This window comes from Polypterus senegalus, chromosome 3 (assembly GCF_016835505.1).
Source record: "Polypterus senegalus isolate Bchr_013 chromosome 3, ASM1683550v1, whole genome shotgun sequence".
In the NCBI taxonomy this organism is placed as follows: domain Eukaryota; kingdom Metazoa; phylum Chordata; class Cladistia; order Polypteriformes; family Polypteridae; genus Polypterus; species Polypterus senegalus.
Genome location: NC_053156.1, coordinates 237,033,373 through 237,054,376, shown reverse-complemented (window position 1 = coordinate 237,054,376; position 21,004 = coordinate 237,033,373). Strand labels below are relative to the sequence as shown.

The following is a 21,004-nucleotide window of genomic DNA, read 5'->3' as shown; positions in this document are numbered from 1 at the left end:
AAAAAGACTTGAGGCTGTAATTGCTGCCAAAGGTGCATCGACAAAGTATTGAGCAGCAAAGGCTGTGAATACTTATGTACATGTGATTTCTCAGTTTTTTTATTTTTAATAAATTTACAAAAACCTCAAGTAAACTTTTTTCACGTTGTCATTATGGGGTGTTGTGTGTAGAATTCTGAGGAAAAAAATGAATGTAATCCATTTTGGAATAAAGCTGTAACATAACAAAATGTGGAAAAAGTGATGCGCTGTGAATACTTTCCGGATGCACTGTAGGCTGCAATTCAACACACAACTCCAAAAAGCCTGCCCTAGGCTATCTAAGTCCACCTATAAACCAGTCGTTATCATTAAATAGGACATAAATTCCATTGATGATATTTCAATGACAGAAATTGGTTTATATATGTTTTTTAACTTTGGCAAAATAAGCACTTTGATATTTTAAGAAGTTAGAAAATGTATGCATAGTGAAACATTCAAGTGTGACTTATCAATTGATTTGAAAGTTGGTGTGTTTCCTGTTATTTATTTGATTTATCAAAAATCACATTTTTTTACTTAAATATTTTGTGTCAGTGAGATATGTGTTTGAGATTTGTTCAGACCACCATGCTGCTGTTTAAACAGACAGGCATAAGCCGCAGCCACCCGCACTACTGTATAATTGCTTTTGTTAATTACCAAGGATCTGTTTGTTGACACTGGTCTGTCTGACATGTAAAGGAAAATTCAGAATATAGTATATTCAAGTTGAAATAACCTCTCTCAAACTAAATCTGAAAAAATTAACTAATCTGTAATTGAAATTGTTCAGAGTATTCCTCTATTTGTTTTAAGGATGCGCAATAGCGAGTTGCTTTGGGCAGGACAGATTATACAGTAGTATTTGTTGAACCATCCATCTCTTAAACTGCTTATCCAGAGCAGGTGGGAGCTGGTAAGGACCCAGCGCAGGCAGGAACAATACCTAGACAGGACCACCAGAATCAGTACTACAAGGCACCAGCATTATGACTGCATTACTGTGCACCTAATTAGTTGATTAACATACTTTACACTAGCTGTGGCTATAATAATTGAGGAAGAGCACCCTTTGTTTTAGACATTTTTTAGTATCATAGTGCATCTTTCGGGGTGATGTCACCCCTTAAGTTCCTCCAAATGTCATTAATACATCAAGCTTACATTCATTTTCTATGTACTTCCATGGTTTGAAAGTAAAGATATCAGGAACATGACCAAATTTATACGCAGATTAGGTCATTAATATTTAAAAAGGGCATTTTTAAGCCATTCACGAATATTGGTGGGAGGTGACTGAGAGCAGCTATTGATAAAATGAAAAAAGAAATATCGCAAAAGAAAAACAAAAATAATAACTGATTTTTGGGCAGTATAAGAACAAAAAACGGAACATCCCTCAACACTGGCGCCAACCCACCCCACTTCATCTTAAACAGTAGCACAATAAGAGGGGAAAGAAAAGAGTTGACGGATAAGTTGGAGCACACACACCACACAGAAGTTCAAGGAGACGTAAGGGAGAGGGAAAAAAAATGCAGAAACGTGGACAGGAGAAACTGCCTCATGAAACTCCAAACCAGCTCTTTACTAACGCAACAACATGAAGTCAGTTGTGGATAGTAGAGCCAGAAGAGTTGTTGATCCAAGATACAGGATGCTGTAGAATAGTAAGACTGTAAAATAAAGTCATCCAGATTTCCAGCAAGAGGCTTAAAATAATTTAGCTGTAATGGTTGCAGTCATTAAAAGTCTCCACTGGGACAGAGAAAGGGAAAGAGGAGAAATGACAAGGAATGGGAAAAAAAAATCACAGAGAGGTATTCAGCCACATGGCACCAAATATTGAGCTCAAAATATTCTAGTCACTCAGTCCAGTTTCTGTGTTCCCTCTTCTTTTTTTGATTTATGTTCAGTTCAAATCTGTTGTTAAGGTGAGTGGTATCACAAAATCCTCTCTACTTTCTTCTTATCTCATTTATAATTCATATCACTGTCTATATCCAACTGTGAACCTGGTGGCAGCTTTTTATGCCCTTCTATGTAAGACATCTTACAAGTTCTTCAGAATATTTTGTGTTTGGCAGTGTGACCTTCCTTCCTTATCCACAATCCCATGGAAATCTCCTACCTTTTAACAACCCAGTTGTCAACATAGCCACTGTAAATATATACATCATTTGCATCATTACTACTGCTGGTATTATGCTTTGGGTCTCCCTGTGGATTCCAACCACCATATCTGTCCATTGAATACCCCAAGCACATTTCTTCATATGTCTACTTTATAGTCTGCCTTCTACAGCTGTTGTAATTCTGGAACCACAAAATAGTGAAACATGTGAGGCCCCCAAAAAGACCCACAGAAATAGGCCAGAATCTTCACTGGCCTTCGCTAGTATAAGTCTCAACCCATTTTCCCCTAGGGCCATAATGAGTGTTTCAACTTTCTCCTCAGTTAGCCCAAACAACTTTTAGATAGATAGATACTTTATTAATCCCAAGGCTTTTGCTTTGAAAAATCTGATGTCCACCTTTTCAATGCTGTGTGGGTTTGGGTTGCATTGGTGTGGGGACGGGTGTGGGTATTAGTTTGAGTGTGAAAGGTCGGAAGAGGACGCCACCGACTTTGAGTTTTAACTTTTAATTTGTTCAGATTTGATTGCTTAGAATTTATTATTTCTTTTTATGTTATTTAAAAAAAAATAGTGGGTTTATATTTACAGTTCACGCCATTTCAAAAAACTAGACAATTTTGGCCGAAGATGAAAGTTTTCAATTCATATTCTGTTTCACTTGTAGATTGATTGTAATCACAAATATAAATTTTGTAAGGTATAATTCTGTCTTTTCTTTAATTAAACAGATGAACAATTCATCATGTCCTTCAGAGGAGCTATACTTCTTCTCAGAACACAAATCACGTGAGTATTAAAAATAAAAATCTCAGTTTAGAACTGTCTTTATTTTTCTCCTAATTATGATCTAACAAAAGAAGAAAAGATCAGTGGATTTTAACAACCACATGTGGTTCATTGTTAATTAATTAATTGATAATCTGAACAGCCTCACTTTATGTTATAGATAGAGTGGTTTAACTAAATTGCAGTACTTTCATTTTACCGATTCACTGTTAAATTCTTTGCTTATTAAAGAGTCCTAGTATAACACATGGATAATATGGAAAAAAACTGGTATTTCTATTGAAATGTAATATGTAGTGTTTTTCAAAATATTATTACATGTAAACACTTATTTCTGTATCATTTACATTTCAGCCAAATGAAATTTAGACTCAATAGGGTGGTTATTAGAACAAATGGTGTTATGCATCAGTCACCAGCCTTTTTTGCAACCCACAAAAAATCTTGGAAATGAAAAGAGTTACTGCAAAATAAGCTATCGCTTCTGCAAAAACCTCTGCATTAAGCTCAATGTGTGACACTGGAAATATATGGATTTTTATAAGTGTTTTTCAGAACATGTTGATTCATCTCTCTTTTAGCCTATTGTATTTCCTTGATATGTACAATGGCATAATTTTTGTCTCTCTTTCCCTGGAACCATGTAATAAATAAAGCAAATTCAAAAAATGAATTAATGATTGGGAGAAATGATTAGTAATTCTAGTTGACAATGCCACATAAGCCATCTTTAAATGATCATAAAATGGGTTTCAAGTTTTGGCTTTGTATTCCTTGTTTAACTGAAAGATTCCAAAGCAGTTCTCTATCAATAGAAGACAGCATTTCAGTGTTTAAGCTTCTCTAGGTATTAGCTGGAGATTCCTCATACAAACACAGTTTTCAACATAATGTCTACTGCAGCATGTTCATAGTGCGGTTGTGTTTATGTTATCAAAGTATATGTGAAATGTTTAAGGATATTTGTATGTATAGTTTGCACTGTGCTATTTTGTACTGGTTTCTATCTACAGTGGAACCTCGGTTTGCAAGTAACTTGTTTTTTGTTTTTTTTTTTTAATAAATTTTGACTTGATAGTATGGATACACTTTGTCTGCTGAGTATCATGTGATCACAACTGAGCTGATGGTTCTTCTCTCTCGCGCGTCTCTCACTTTCCTTATCTTGCTCGCTCACACGCGCGTCTCTCTCTCTCTCTCTCTTCTCTTGAGGGCAATCGTCTCCTATTCTCCGTCTGAGTGTGCATGCCTCACTCATATAGTCAACATCTGTAGGAGCGTATACTGTTTACTACAGCATTGTGACTGTGTGTGTGTGTGTGTGTGTGTGCGCGCATGTGTGTGCTGTGAAGTGCAAGTCCCCGTCTTGCGCCCTAAAACACAAAGCTGAGTCTCAGTACTTTAACAACACCAGCTTTATTCAGCTTGAAACCGCAACAGCTTGGTTATGTATTGTAGCGGGATCTTTATAATGTTCCTTGTATCACCCATCGACGGCAGGCGCTTATAGCATGTCCATGATCTTTTTGGATACGCTCATACGGCGAACTGCTACAGTGCTGGGAGACTTGAGATTGCTTTGGGACACTTTTCGCGTGTCGTCCTGTTGGGTGGAATCCCACAAGAGTTTAGAAACTCACTCACACCAACCATGACTCTTTTTAAAGGTAAAGTGCAGGTTAATTTGTTTCATGTATTTTTACTTTATATTTTGTATTAATCATTTTTATATGAATAATTTTGGGTTGTGGAACGAATCATCTGAGTTTCCATTATTTCTTATGGGGAAATTCACTTTGATATACGAGTGCTTTGGACTACAAGCACGTTTCCGGAATGAATTATGCTCGTAAACCGAGGTTCCACTGTATCTGTCTATCTATGATTCTTTCTGGCTATACATGACTATGGAGTTGAACTGAACAGATTTAGTAAATGGATGAATAGGTGTATATATGTATAAGGAAAACCTGGTGAAATTTAAATAATATGCTACAAAAGAAAATGAAAATTAAGTTGATATTTAAGTTGAGGTGATATTAAGATGTAAGTGCGAATGGTATGCAAAGGTAATTTCCCTGTACTTTTCTTTTGTACATGCATATTGATAAATCCCCTTTTGAACTGCTATATATAGGATACTCTAAAAGTATTCATGCCTTTGAACATTTTCACATTTTATTATTATACAACATTTTATCATTCTACAACAAAGACACACCGTGGATTTAATTTGGCTTTTTTAGCAGTGAATATCAGAAAAGCACTTTAATATCAAAGTGAAAACAGATCTCTGCGAAATGATCTAAATAAATTAAAAATATAAAACATAAAATTATTGATCATATAAGTATTCACCCTCTTCAAGTCAGTATTTAGAAATTGCACCTTTACCAGTCTTTGTGAAGTGGACGCTGTCTCTCGGCTTTGTTTATCTGACCATTGCAGTTTTTCCACATTATTCTTTGCAACACTGGTCAAGCTTTGCCCAAGCTCTGCATGGCGATCATGAGTGAATAGCCTTTTTCAAGTCTAGCCACAAATTCTTAATTGGGTTGAGATGTAGACTCTCACTTGACTACACCAGAACACTGACATCTTTTAAGCCATTCCTGTGGTGATTTAGATTAATTTTTGGTGTCATTGTCTCGCTGGGAAACAAATCTTCTCCCATGGTGCAGGTTTCTTGCAGACTGAATCAGTTTTTCTCCAGGATTCTACTCTCACAAGTCTTTCGGGGCCTGCTACAGGCAAGCATCCCCACATTGTGATGCATTTCTCTTTACCACTGTCCCAGAAAGCTATGGCTGATGAAACACCTGGGCAACCATTTCTCACTGTAACTTGTAATTCCTTCAGAGTTATCACAGGTCTCTTGGTGGCCTACTTCACTGGTTTCCTTCTTATATGATCACTCAGTTTTTGTGGATGGCCTGCTCAAGGTAGATTTACAGCTGTGTCATACCCTTTCCATGTCATAATGATTAATTTAACTGGACTCTAAGGGATATGCAGTGATTTAGACATTTCCTTGTATGCATCCCCTGACGTTTGCCTTTCAGTCACCTTTTAATGGAGATGCTTTGAGTGTTCTTCTGTCTTCATTATGTAAGTTAAGTCACAATACTGACTCTTGACAAGGTGGACCTTCCAGATAAGGTGCATTTATATGACAGTCAACTGAGACCCCTTGAACACAGACAGGTGATCTTCATTGAACTGATTATGTGACTTCTAAAGCCAATCATTTTTACCAGTGATGATTTAGGTGTGGATGGCATGGTGGCGCAGTGGGTAGTGCTGCTCCCTCGCAGTTAGGAGACCTGGGTTAGCTTCCCGGGTCCACCCTGCGTGAAGTTTGCATGTTCTCCCCGTGTCTGCGTGGGTTTCTTCCGGGTACTCCGGTTTCCTCCCACAGTCCAAAGACATGTGTTGGCTGGGATTGGCTCCAGCAGACCCCCGTGACCCTGTAGTTAGGATATAGCAGGTTGGATAATGGATGGATGTCATGATTTAGGTGTGTCAATTAAAGAGGTTGTGACAAGAAAGGACACCAGACATTGCAAAGGTTTGGGGCAGCCACCCATATAATGTGTTCATGGCTGCAAAGGTTAAAGGTTTGGTAGCGAGTAATGTTTTCAAGACCGAGTCCAAATCAGAACTGAAATCCAGAGGAAGGGAGTGAGGTTTTATAGGGAGTCTGGGGGAAGTGATGTCATCCTCGGGACCGGAAGTGATGTTGCTCTCGAGCCCAGGACCGGAAATGATGTCGTCCTTGGGGCCGGGACTGGAAGTTATGTGTCCTGAGCTGAGGCAGTGGCTCCTGAAGGAATTTCCCGGGAAAGGTCTACAAGAGACTTAGAAAAAGTGTTAGTGCACTCTGTCGCCCCCTGGGCAGATGTGTTGCTACTAGTTGTTAAGCCCTTCAGCTGCTTCCTATTCGCACGTGTGTGACATTATGCAATCTCATACTTTGAGTTTTATACTATTATTTTTCTGTTTTCACTTTGACATTAAAGAGTCTTTTTCTGTTTATCAGTGTCTAAAACACCAAATTAAGTCCCTTATGATTCAATGTTGTATTACAGTAAAATGTGAAAACTTCTTATAGGACCTGTATATTATATTTAAAGAGATTAGTCACTTTTGTTGCTTTTTCTTTTATTATGATAGATATTGAAGATTTAACTACAGAAATGAAGGAAGGACTAGTACAGCTGACAATCATGCTGCAGCATTATTTGAAAGAAGAAATGCAAGAGGTGTTCAAGCTGTCACTTTGTGCTAATCTGCTCGAGCTCTTCGCCAAAGTGAGTGTAAAAATGTTTTTGCGCCGTGTGATGATAAATATGGGCTACATGTTTTATTGAGCTCAAAAGAAGCTTATAAATCCGATGCGACGTGCTGTGGTTACTAGTGATTAATGAGTCCCGCATTCAAATGACAAGTTGTTTTTATATGTAGTAGCTCATCTTTTTCAAGGCTTTGCGTTCTTAAAGACATACGTTGGTGTATGTTTTTCTAATGAAAAGTTTTTTTTGTACAAAAAAATTGTTTATGCTAAAAGCATGGCTGCTTATTTGAAAGGTGAAACTTATTATGGAAAATGTGGCGGAAGTGCTGCATGCCTAGGCTCTGGAGCTGTCCAGGTGACCCCTGGTGGTGGCCAAGGACCCCTGCCGGGTTGAGCTTCTAAGCTCCAGTTCCCCAATGTAAACCTCTTGTGTCCTGGGGGAGGTACTGCTGGTATATGTCCACTACCCCGGTCTTCTGTTCAAAAGGGCGTCCATCACATGTCTTTGTAACGTGCTTTATACTTCTGACTTTACAAAAAATCATGAAGATTTTCACAGTCATGTTTTAAATGTAACAGTGTTTGCCATCAATAATACCTTAGAAAGAACAGCATGAAAAATCACTGTTACATAGAAGGAAAGCAATAATTTTGTCCAAACTGAAGTGTTTTCTTCCATAACCACCATATCTCCAGTTTAACCCTGATATGCTGCACATGAAATGACCATAATACTTTGCAAATGAAACAAATCTTATAATGCCTTAGGAAAACGCGTGTGATCCAACATATTTCCGTCCAGGCCATACAGTGATAATAGTGGTAGAGATTATGGAAATATTTCCCAAGTTATTTTCTCAGACGTTTTTGGCATTCATGTAACGTTTTCTAATTAAACCTGTCATTAATAGTTGCTAACACTAAGAGTAGTGTAAAAGTCAGGTAAAAATCTTAGCATTTATTTGTACTCTCCTAGCAGATTTTGTATTTGTATAGCAGTAATGTTGTTCTTTTGATCAAGCAAAAAAAAGAATTTTTCATAAATCAAAAAATAGTTATATAACTATAGAAATGTAGCACAGAACCAAAAGGACTCTTCCATTGTGGTGCATCCTCTTTGCATCTAAAACAGAATTAGATGTTAGTCTAATTTGGAATTATATATTAACTACCTACTTGGAATTTGTGGACAGCATTTGGATATGAACTTGTTGAATGGTAGATACAATATATCCATTATTATTGCTCTAACGTTGATTACTCGTAATGCTATTTGCCTTCCATTATTGAGTTGTTCTTGTGTGTTTTAATATAATTAAATTCATACATGTTAAGTAATAGATCGTAACTGGACTTCAGTATGATCAGTATGATTTTTGATTAAGTATAGCTGTGAGTGGGACTAGGTCAAGTTTTATAATTCTACTCTTGTATTTTGTATTACTTGCTGAATTTCAAATGACACTGAGGAATTTTTATAAATGATGATGATCTTTCCATTTCCTCCCTGCTTGTATAGTACTTTTTAGGCATTGATGCTGCTGTAAAATATCTGGTTCTTTACTTAGCCCTTTTTAATTTAGATCTAACTCATCTCACTTTTCATTATTTTAACTCTACTGTTCACAATGAAGAAATCTTTACAAAGGCATGTACTTGAGTATTCAGATTAACTGACTTCTCAAAACGATTTACAGTAGTAACTGGGAAGAAAGCCTGTTAATGTTATAATTCTGTCAAAAATTGTTATTAATCTGAAATGGTAAGGTGTTAATGGATGTCATATAAAAGAGTTGTCATATTTATTACGGTGTAACATGATTTATGCCAGCATTTTTGTTTGAGTGACAGACTGATTTTTTACTAAAAACATAAAGCAAAAAACAGACAAATGTACTGTGAAAAATAAAAGTCTTAAGTATCATCTAATAGACTATAAAGTGTTATGAACAACTGCAGTATGTGACAAATATGTGAACCATCATATGATATTTGCTTTTTGTTTTGAAAGGGGAGTAATAATTAATACATTATAATTAAACATGTCAGCTGTTTCTTTCATTCTATAAGTTTCATCTTCATTACCATTTACTTTAAAATATCCTAAATGTACAGTTTGTAACTATTTTATAAAGAAAATATAAACCTGTGACACAGCACAAAGATGATTTTTCTGAATGTTCTCCAACAATAATTCACATAATAACTCACAAAGAACTTCATCCTGGTAGAATATTATCTTAGTTTCAAAGCATTATTTCTCAATTATACAATTTAAAATCTGGAGGTCTAAGAAGGAATAATATTGGGTTAGCTGAGGAGACCAAATAACAGTTCAATAACTTTACAGAAATTCCTACTAAATGTTAACTGGCATAATTAAAAACACATTATTTCATCTCAGTATTTTAAATAAATAAATAAATGCACATGTTCCTAAAAAACATGCATTAACATTACAATGTACAATTTATTCATAAACGTTTTCTAATGTTTTCAAACTTTTTCTTAAATATGCTTTATGTGGTCACATTTATGCTTTCGTTCAGACGCCCACCTCTTGTACTTAGATGACAATCACACATTTACTTCCTTAGTAACAGAGCCAAATGGCACAATTGAACTTTAAGTACTTGCTGCATGATTTTACAGCAGATTAAACCTGAAAGTGTCACACGGATTTCTAATACTTGAATATAATGTATAATAAGAAAAGTGTGAACAACAACTATGTTATGTAAATAGAATGCAAATAAACACAAAAATTGGGGCCACATATACTGTGAAATGAAGCTTGAGATAAGTTAACTATGTTATGCAGTTATGTGTGGCTTAAAAAATGTAATCAAATTAGTAAAAGGCCAAATCATATTCATCTTTTAAGCTCGCAAATATACTTAGTAAAATTGGACACAAACAACAATAAAGAGTTGGACACCAGCTTGGTGACCCTAAATAACTTAATGAGAAAAACAAAGAAAACTCACAGTAAATGCATAATCTTTTTAGACCAGAGTTCTAACTAGGAACTGATTCAAGATTTCCAATTTACAAGTTATGAGTTCAAATGGCAGGAATGGGAGGGTTCAGGCAGATTGACATGGAAGTGACATCAGAGATGAAGAAGCTGTCAATCTTTTGTTCTGCATAGGAAGTAGAAGAGAAGGGATTAGTAAACCGCACCAACCCCTGGTTTGGCTGGTGATTGCCAACACCACAGTCCTTATGCTGTTTTCCATGAGCACAAGCATAACAGCCTTTCACCTGAAAATTTCAGACCCACACTTTTGGAATGTAATACTCCTTTTACATTGGGTATCTGTGTCCACAGGCCAAATCCAAATTTACAAAACATCTGTTCATCTTTAAAACTGAATATTTTCATCCTTGGACAAAATAATTCAGCATATTTTGTTTTTAAAGAGACTCGAATGTGCTGTGTGCAGAATAAAGCAAAGCAAAGAATAATGAAAATAACGAATGATGCAAAGTCTGAAAGATTGTCTTTGTATGGTTTGAGATTAGCAGATGTTGGCAATCACTTCATATCATATTCTGAACAAGAAGACCTTTGTTGCTTGGACATCATAAGTGAAGTTAAGTTTTTACCTGCTTCACAGCTGTGCACCATAATTGAAGCAAAATTGAAATCCCTTCCAATGTAAAAAAATGGAAGAAATACTTAGCCATACCCAGGCAATCCAAATCTATAACATGTTCGTTTTATTGAGCCACAGCTGTTAGATACCTAGTCATGATCAGATCAGTTGCTACTTGCTGAATAAAAAATAATGTATTCCTATCCTCTGTGTCAGCATGGTGCTTTCTTCTCATTTTAAACTGGTTGTAATTTAAATCCAGTTGAATCCAATCTAAGCATAGAAAAGAGACAAACCAGTACTATTGTACCCAAGCCAATTGTTTTTTATTTATATATAATGTCAATAGTATGTGTGTTTATAGGCATAGAGTAACTCATATTTAAAGTGTTTTTATTATTTATTAATTCTCAGAATCCACTAATATTTTTATGATACTTGTGTTATTTGAAATGAAACACAACTAACTCTTAAACACAAGGAGAAAGCCTCACCATCCGCTATAATCAGAACTGATTCTACATTATCAATGTAAGTTACAATAAAAAGCTGGTGCATATACTGTTAGACTATACAATGAAATAGGAATAAACATGTATTATTAAGGAGGCTAAATTTTATTTTCACTGAATTTTTGGAGCACAAAATAATGTTAAATGAGCTTTATCTCAACTGAAAATATCCTGTTTTTACAGTCTGTTTAATGAGTGGTCTGTAGGCAGAACTAAATAGGATTTTATTTTTTAACTTCTAATTAAAAAAAAAAGAAAGGTCATTTTGAGTTTATATTATAGTTTTTTGGAAACACAATGCATGATGTCAAGACTGAAAAAGATACATTGCTCATGTGCTTGAAACTGGTTTCTAAAATTAGATTATGTGAGCTCAAAAAACATTTAAGTCTTGAATACCAGTGCTGGCAACTTTATGCATAGGTCCAGACAGCTGTGATCTATTTAAATTGACCATTAGCTGAGCTGATGGGTTGCTATTTAGTTTTTGAACGCTTTATTCAATTTAATCTTACAATACACATAAATCTTTCAAGGACTGTGTTGAAATAAGTTAGTTTGCTTGGGTAAATCAAAGAAAATATTTTGTTTATGGGATACAGCAAAACATCAAAATTCTGAGCAGATGGTGCAGGGCTAATAATGAAAACCATGTGCCGATGAGTAATTCAATTAAGAATTAATAAAACTGAATAAAGGTTGTATGCCATTAACTCTTTCACAGATTGAGCTGGCAAATATTCTTAGTGGAATACGACATGTCACAGATTTTAATATAAAAGAGTATATAGCTTAGTTATTTTTTTTTTATATTGCAAAGTCTACACAGAAAAATCACCACTCTTAAATTAACACTTTATATGTATAGGAAAGTTCATTCTATATATACATTTTTAAAGGTTACTTTGATACTATAAAAGTTCATTTAACACTGTTGATTTTACTGTGGAGTGTTTTTCAAAAGTATATATAAGATTGGATGTATGTTTGCAATAAAAGGCATTATTGTAGAAGCAGTTTATTTATTGCTGTGTGTTCCAGCCAGCCAGATGGTATGCTTTTACTGTATATACTTCATCAGTTCATTTTTAAATCCGCATAATTCAGTTCAGAGTTGTCGTGATTTGCAGGCTATGCATTCAGCATTGAGATGAAAGGTAGAAACCACTCTGAATGGCATTCCAGTCCATCACTGGGCCCAGACTATGTCATGGTAATAGTATTTTAAAGTATTATCTCTGACAAGACAAGTGTCCATACTTCCACACAGATTTAAATATATAAATAAGCCTAATCTACAAAATATTGGGTTGTGGGAATAAATCTGGAGTAGCTGGAGAGAATCCTATGCAGAGACACAATGCAAAAATATGACACAATTATATTTTCAGGGGATTTCTACTTATTTATTTGTGTGATTGTTTATTTCTCTAACTGCATTTAAAACACCCTTATTCCAGTAATTTTTCAGCACTGATGATTGTCTGCCTTCTTAATAAACACAGGCCTGATCTCTCAGCCTTTGTTAGCCTGTTGTGCATATAATAAAATTCTAATGTTATAATGTATACAGCATTATGTTTCGGAAAGCTGTCATTAGCAATTGTTTGATGTTGAACATTGTACAGAATCATGAAAACTGTTGAGTTCTGTTTGTTGCGTCTTTGTCTGTTTGCCTGCTTCCATATCTTCATTCCTTTTTATTCAAGACCTTGGGCAAGGATTAGGAAGGCAAGTGGCAAGCTAAGGCAGCAGGACATTGCTAAGCATTGAGTTACTAAACTTCAGAAAGTTAGTCTCTACATCCAAATAAATATGTGTGAAAAAGATATACAGTACAGATGAATATTTAGATGTCCCATTGATAATATGTCTCCTAGCAAAATATAAGAGACTTATTGACTTGTGAATAAAGTGGACAGAAACATAAAAATGTGTTGAGTTCCTATATGGGACACCCCATTTAATTCTGCAAAGGTTTTAAAACAAGAAGGAAATGCAATAAAAACAATCAAAGCTTAATGCTTTTCGCATATAAAGGATAGACTTGGGTTGCAGCAGCTATGCTTTCTTGGAGATTTTCTGGTCAACTGACTTAATCTGTCGAGGTACTTTATAGTTAAAGGACCAGCAGAAGAGAAGTCTGGAAGAAGGGGAAGTGATGGCAGACTCTTTCGCTTTTTTCACTGTCACTCACACACCTACAGGGAATCTAGCAGCATCCCATTGACAAAATATACTTTTTACAACATTTCAAGCCCTTTGACTTCTGCACTTTTGAATTGTTGTTTTCTAGTGTACTGACCCCCTTAACATTAGAAGTGGCATAGGCAGCCATTTGGAATAATATACCCCTCTTAATCCATTTTGGGATTGCATGAGTTTGAAACTGCTCTTGGCAACATTGGATACAAGGGAGAAGCTAACCCTGGATGATATGTGAACTCATTGAAGGGTCTAAAGTATGCTAATTTGTTTCATCCATATTATTTGTGTTATCTCTCTCTATATAAAATCCAACGTCTGTCTGTCTATATGTCTGTCCACTTTTCACGTTTTTTTTCTATAATTTGGTTGAACATTCTGGTTGATTTTGTGACTTCTCTCGTTGAGCTAAGTGTCATAGTTCGGTTACGACACCGATTTATTTGTGTGAATCTGAGAAACAGGCTGTGGGCCGAGGGGAGAAGGAGGCGGGACCTCAGGAGTAGGAAGCCGGGTGGAGCCCTCCTCACTCACATGCCAGCCTCCATTCAGGTCTGTCTACGTCACACCACGTGTTGGAGCATACATTGCCTCGTCATAGGTAGTGATACCTGTTTGTTCAACAGACATTATCGTCTAGAGATTGGTAAGGAGTAACGTTTAACATTTTTGAGAGAGAGATCACAGCTACATCTGTTTTAGAGGATAGCTGTTCATTGGCTGAGATATTATGGCCACGTGGGGGATGCTCTCCCATCAGAGCTGAACATGATCAGATACAGTGGCAATGTTTGATGTTGGAGTGTACCAACCTACCACATGGCCAAAGATACCTTGTCAACTTTTTACATTTTTGGCAAAGAGAACACAGCTACGTTCTTTCCCCTGATAGCAAAACCAAAAATTTTGTATATCAAGAGGCCCTCGGATACAAAAGAAAAACAAAACAGATATAATTCACATATAAGGTCAGGGTGGTGGAACTTATCCTAGCAACCATGTTGAGAGCATGGCAGAAATACAACACTAAAAGTGGCACAAAGACACCACAGAGCAAATTTAATATGGATTGAATAATATTTAAAATGTCATATCAAGACTGTTGTAATCAACATGTGTAACAAGGCTAACACAGTGTGCACTACAAACTCCTTGCCCCTCATTACCATAGAAAAGGTCATTTACCCACTCAGGCTGATGTCACGCGATATGTCTGGTAGTACAAAAGTAATGTTTGCTTTTCAAAGAGGACCATATTTGGATTCAAATAAAGAAAGAACAATCTCACTATCTGGCACTACCTCTGTGTAAATTGTCTGCTGGATTGACTTGCTTCATTCTAATTGGAATTTTTGTGTAATGTTAGCCATTAGAGAAATATGCACTGATTAACAAAGCAGACTAAAATATTCTCATTAACATGCCGTATTGGTTGCGTTCTAAAATTACTGCAGTTAGGCTAAATACAGTGCCTTTTATTAATGTAAAACAGATTTTTAGCAAAGAGCACAGTCTACTAAGTCACTATTTATGTGTATAACACAGTAAGTATTTAATGTTTTCTCCTGATGGAAGATCATTTTCATACTTTATTTGAAGAAAGGCTGAATATACAACCAATCTGTTATTCCTAACTTTTTAGGTTAAACAAAATTTTAGCTGTCAAACTGACGTTTTGTCAAAAAATATACCACAGATGACAGCATGTACCCAGAGGGCTCAGCTGTGCGTTATTGTTTTATAATAGAAATAAATCAAAACCAGGACATATGGTTCTCATTTTATTTTGTTAAAGAAAATTGTTATTTTATTTTGTTATTTTGTATTTCTATCTCTTTGCATCTATACAAACACATATGCTCATATATGTTTTTGTGTGTGCACAGATACTATGTGCGTGTGTATGTGTATATATATATATATATATATATATATATATATATATATATATATATATATATATATATATATATATATATATATATATATATATATATATATATATATATATATATATATATATATATATATATATATATATATATATATATATATATATATATATATATATATATATATATATTGTCACAGATGTCCGGGGACATTGCCCCACTGGGATGCTGGGAGAGGGGCAGTATTTTCCCCGGAACATGAGAGGGCAACCTTCTTGGGTTGCATGGGGGGCATGGAGCTGGGATGCTCAACCCTGTTGGAGGACGTGGCCACCGCCAGGGGGCACCTGAACAGCTCTGGAACGGTGGTCAACAGCACTTCCGCCACAAAAGGAAGTGCTGCCAAAAGAGGAGCTTAACCTGTATGCAGCACTTCCGCCAGATGTTAATCAAGAAACACCTGGAGCACTTCCGGGTGCTGTATAAAGGAGGCCGATCCAAAGAAATTCAGGAACAAATGAGAACAGAAGTAATTGAGATCTATCAGTCTGAGGCCAGAGTTGGGAGGGAGAAGACAGGAGCCTGCATCAGGAGGATGAAGAGGAAAAAGAGAGGATAAAAGAGAGAGAGAAAAAAGGGACTGAGTTGGCCGGTTTAGGCATTGTGGTGCTGTTATGTCATAATCAGAAAATAAAGCGTGTCCAGCCATCTGTTTGTCATATTTGGGACATTTGGTGTCTGTCTGTCAAAGTCCTGACCTGAATCCAATTGAGATGCTAGTATATCATGCTATATATATATATATATATATATATATATATATATATATATATATATATATATATATATATATATATATATAGTATATATGTGTGTATGTGTGTGTGTGTTTGTTTAATGAAGTAAAAGTATAATCTAAGATAAAATATTGACTGAATAGTTAATGTGTAATACTGTAGGGACAGAAGATATAAAAGTCAGGATATAAAACATTAATTTGATATTGTTATGACTAGGTTCCAAGCACCAAAGAGTTCCAAAAACACTTCCAAAAATGCTCACAAAAGGCTCTGTTACAATGTGAGGCTCCAAGCAGCTTAAAATGCATACAATGCCTGCAAATGGCAATTCCAAATGCAGTCATGCGCCAATACAGAATCCAAATAATAGTCAGAAAACAAATCAAAAAAGGTCCAGAAATTCAAACAATCAAAAATAGCACAAGCACACCAACACCACAAGAAGCTCACAGACTCCCTAGTACATTTGAAATGAATGGCCAGGAATTGTGGGAGACCCTCTGGTTATACAGACAAGAGGGCAGTTCCCAGCAGTAATTGGCAGGTGGCCCCACCTTTTGGGAGACCACCCAAAAAACACATGAAATATAACACAGACTAAGAAAATACAACAGACAGTTAACAAAAGTGACATTAACATAAATAAATGACTCAATGATAAATAAAAATGACACAACTCATGGATGTGAATCCCAGCCTGGAGTGAAACCCTGGCTGAAATATAACAGATAACAGTTGATACATCTTTTAAGCATTGTTAAAGAATGTTTAGTAGTAATTAACACAATAGTAAACACCGTGTTTATAGGTTACTTCAAATCACTTATTAGGTCACTACTTTAAGATATCAAGTGGACATTGTAATGGGCTGGAACTCCATTCAGGGTTAGTTACTGCCTTGAATCTAATGCTGCAGAAATCCCCATCCCACCCTCCCCGTGGTAATCCTGGCATGAAATATTAAGGTTTGACAATTTTATGTAGTATCTTACCCAATCATTTTCTTTTATCTTTTTTCATGTAAGTTAAATCACTTGCAAATTATATTTCATAAAGGTGACTACATTCTTTCCAATCAAAATTAAAGCATTTTGGAACATTGGCATAAAAAGATTAAAATACTAGCAAACAGTCTACAAAGTTCCAAAAATGAAGTTCACACTTTTTAAGACATACAATAAGTGATTTCAAAAAACACAGAATATTTTCCATTCCTATAGTGGCCACTGTGTGAGAAAGTAATGGATGCATCTGCTTTGTCCACATGCCCTGCCAAAAGCAATCCATGTCATTTTCAACAAACATACCATAAATGGAAATATATAAATAGATAGTATATACTGGCTGAGAACAAAGAAGATGAGGCAGCACAGAAAGTTTCTGAGTGTATGAGTCTTCAGATGCAATCACTGGGAGATGTGAGCCAGCATCCATCGAGGCAACACCATCAGACAATATCCTGTAGTGGTTAGGGTGATTTAAAAGTATCCCTTGAACTGGCCATATACAGTAAATCTGGCTCCAGCCAGTAATCAGGAGGTGGTTGTTTAGTGGATAGCTGCTATCTGACCAGGAGGAAGGGTGAATAGAAATTCAAGTGGACAGTTGACAATGTAACAGAAAGAAAAGGAGGAAGAGGAAGATTTTAGGGAGTTTGAGGGAAAACTGGTATAAGACTGATTTTTTTTAATGATAAATCAAGGATCTCAGTTTATATTGTTCTTTCCTCCTGTCAACTTGGGGTTGCATTTTCACACTTGAACTGTTCCGAACCCTTTTGAATATTTAGTAATAATGAAAGCTTGCTTGAGGAATTTGAAATGTAAATAATTACAAGGATTGCTCATTCCCTGCTAGAGACTGTCTTCTGGAGGCTATTCATGCAGTTACTTAAAGCAATTATTTAAATTTTGAAAAAAATGATAAAAAATGTTCACATTTTTTTGCTCTCTTTTAAAAGTACATTTTGCTTAGTAGTTTATGTGTAGATGAGGCATCTGGTCAGTTTTTGCCTGATTTTAAAGATACTTTAGACTAAAGTTAGACTCCCATCTGACTTCTTGTCTATGTGGAGTTTGCTCATTCTTCTTTTGTCTAGAGGGGTTTTTCAGCCTCAACTCTAAGATGTGCATATTTAGTTAATGGAAAACACCAAATTAGCCTGGTATGTGTTAAGGTGCCCTGCACTGGATTAGTGTCAAATCCAGTTCTGGATTCTGCCTTGTATCTGGTAGACTTTGGCCCCTACAGCTCTGTAACAAGATTAAGCAGGTTTCAAAATTGATGTTGTTTGTTATTATTAATGCTAGATAAATTAGTTATATTTTATCTTAATCATTCAATTTAAAAGTAAATGGGATGATGAACATATGTTATTATACTGAACCTCTGTTCAAAGGTGAAACATGGTAAAAAAAAAAACTTTACCGTATACGGTATTAAAAAACTTTGGCACTGCTAAAAGTTGAAATCCGCACTTTTTCTCAGGGTGACAGTTTTCAGTTGATCATTTCAACAGAGCCCAGCTGCTGTGTCATTTGAGAAGCTGGGCACAACACGAAAGCCGGCATGGGACTGTAATTGTATGTTTAAGGGAGCACAGCAGAAAACGGCCCTGGCTTTCATAGTGTCATTTTACATGTAGTTAAATGTATTTTATTTTCAGTATGCACACACTTTGTTGATAAACACACAGTAGCTTTAAAATAAAATGAAAGTTTTTGAATCTGTACAATGTTCCAAAAGATGGACCTGCTGTGTTTTACTTTAACTTATGTTGCAAACAAACAACATCTTAATATGACAACTTGTTTATTCAAGAAGACAATTTTCTATTAAGCACAGTTTGGCATTTAAAGTGAGGATTATTTGATTTCATTTATGTGCATATTTCCTAGAAGTACTGTAAGTGTTCATTATAACAAAAAAAACTCAGCCTGCACAAGGAGGCATCGCCAGTCTGAAATTGTAATACTGTATTTCCTCTTTACCTAGCGGCTGTCATGATTTTTGCAGGTAACCCACAACACATGGGGAAAATAATTTATTAGATCACTATGTAGACTGTAACAAGAACGACCATAAGACATTGAGAATGTTTGGGGCAGCCACCCGTATAATTTTTCCCGGCTGCAAAACTGATTCAATAGAACAGACATCTTCACACAACTGAGTCCAAAACAGAACTGATTTAGTATGTACAATATGGCAGCTTTAAAGGCCAGTAAGGGAAGTGATGTCATCAGAGCCGGAACCGGAAGTGACGTCGTTGGCTGCCCCAGAGCTGGGCGGGATTTCCCTAATATGGTCGGTAAGAGATCGAGAGGGAAAATCGGTGCACTTCGCCACCCTCAGGTCCAGCATAGAATTACATGTACTCAAGCCCTTTAGTTGTCTCCTAAACACGCGTGTGTGAAAAGACATTCCAAAATCCAAATGTTCTACAAGGCAGTTACACTACCTTCTCCACCATCACAATACATGTATATATATTGTATGAAATGTATGATATTCTCTTTCTTCTTGTTCCTCATATTTGTATGAAATATAAAAATGATTTTGTTGCACATCATTTTTTTTAAACAGAAGCAAACTTCATCTGAGGTTGACATAATCAGTATGGATGGTGCTGCTCTTTACCATCTGTTGCCAAAATATGTACTAAAGTTAGCAAAGTGCTGCGTTCCCATCTGAATATAGTATCACATGAAATAATCTGAGCAAAACTGAAATAATTATCTATCTATATCCAACTGACATATTTAGGGACATCCGGGAAGGTTAAATGCACATTTGTTTCCCTTTTATAGAATTAAGAAAAATCCAGTATCAATTAATATTAATTTTTCTAGTAAGATTTTTATCAAATAGTTCCAAAAATAACATGTTCATTTGAGAAAATGTCTAAAACACACACATACTGTATATATCTACCATCTATATGTTTATTTTTTGCATGTGAACTTAGTTCCGTGGCATATGGATTATTTAAGAATTGTTTCCATCTGCTGGCATGAGTTTTGGAAGTTATTATTGAGAGCATCACATGGTGCCAAAAGTGTCAAAATTTACGTACCATCTAATGATAAATACAGTACCAAATTTTATTTCATCTTTTTAAATGCTCTTAGTGCTATAGGGGTAACTACTACTACTGCTGCTTTATGTGTTATGTGTTATGTTAATAGGTTTAAATCCCATGTCAGCTTGGGCTTTCGTCCAGTACTCAGGTGTCCCTCCAATGTCCTGCAGAGGTGTGTGAGTAAAGCTAATTTTCAGAATTAAATCTGCCATGGGTAAGCATGAAGGTATTTGTGATTAGGCACCTCTTAGAACTGGTTCTTGCCTTGCATCCGGTTCTGATGGGATAGGTTTCTGCCCCCATGATCCCAATTTAGATTACAGTTTTTAACAACCCTTTTGGCACTAGTTTCAGAACCTTCATGTCATTTTTCAAAACTCTAGACCCAAAACTCAAAATGGTCACCACTTGTAGCACAAGTGCATTTTGCATTCATATTCTTAAAGAAACCTTGCACTTACAGAATCATGGAGAAATTTCTTCAAATCACAGACACATAAGATACCAACAGTGTCACTGTGCAGTTGTTCATACAACTTTTAGATGTTGTAGTACAGAATATGTGATACATGTTTTATCATTGTGCTACACATAATGTCACTGTAAAAGGACCATTTCAGATACTACAGACACTGTGGTATCTACGTCACTGTGGTAACTACATCAACCCTGT

General features: G+C 35.7%; 1 protein-coding gene across 1 annotated transcript in view; it reads left to right on the top strand.

Moving 5' to 3' along the window:
* The window catches only part of smyd3 (SET and MYND domain containing 3), a 1,145,948-nt gene that overhangs the window by 284,300 nt on the left and 840,644 nt on the right, over positions 1-21,004 (top strand). The window contains exons 4-5 of the mRNA XM_039748800.1: positions 2,891-2,948; positions 7,122-7,258. Coding sequence (XP_039604734.1) covers positions 2,891-2,948; positions 7,122-7,258 — 195 coding nt within the window. The remainder of the gene's footprint in view (positions 1-2,890; positions 2,949-7,121; positions 7,259-21,004) is intronic.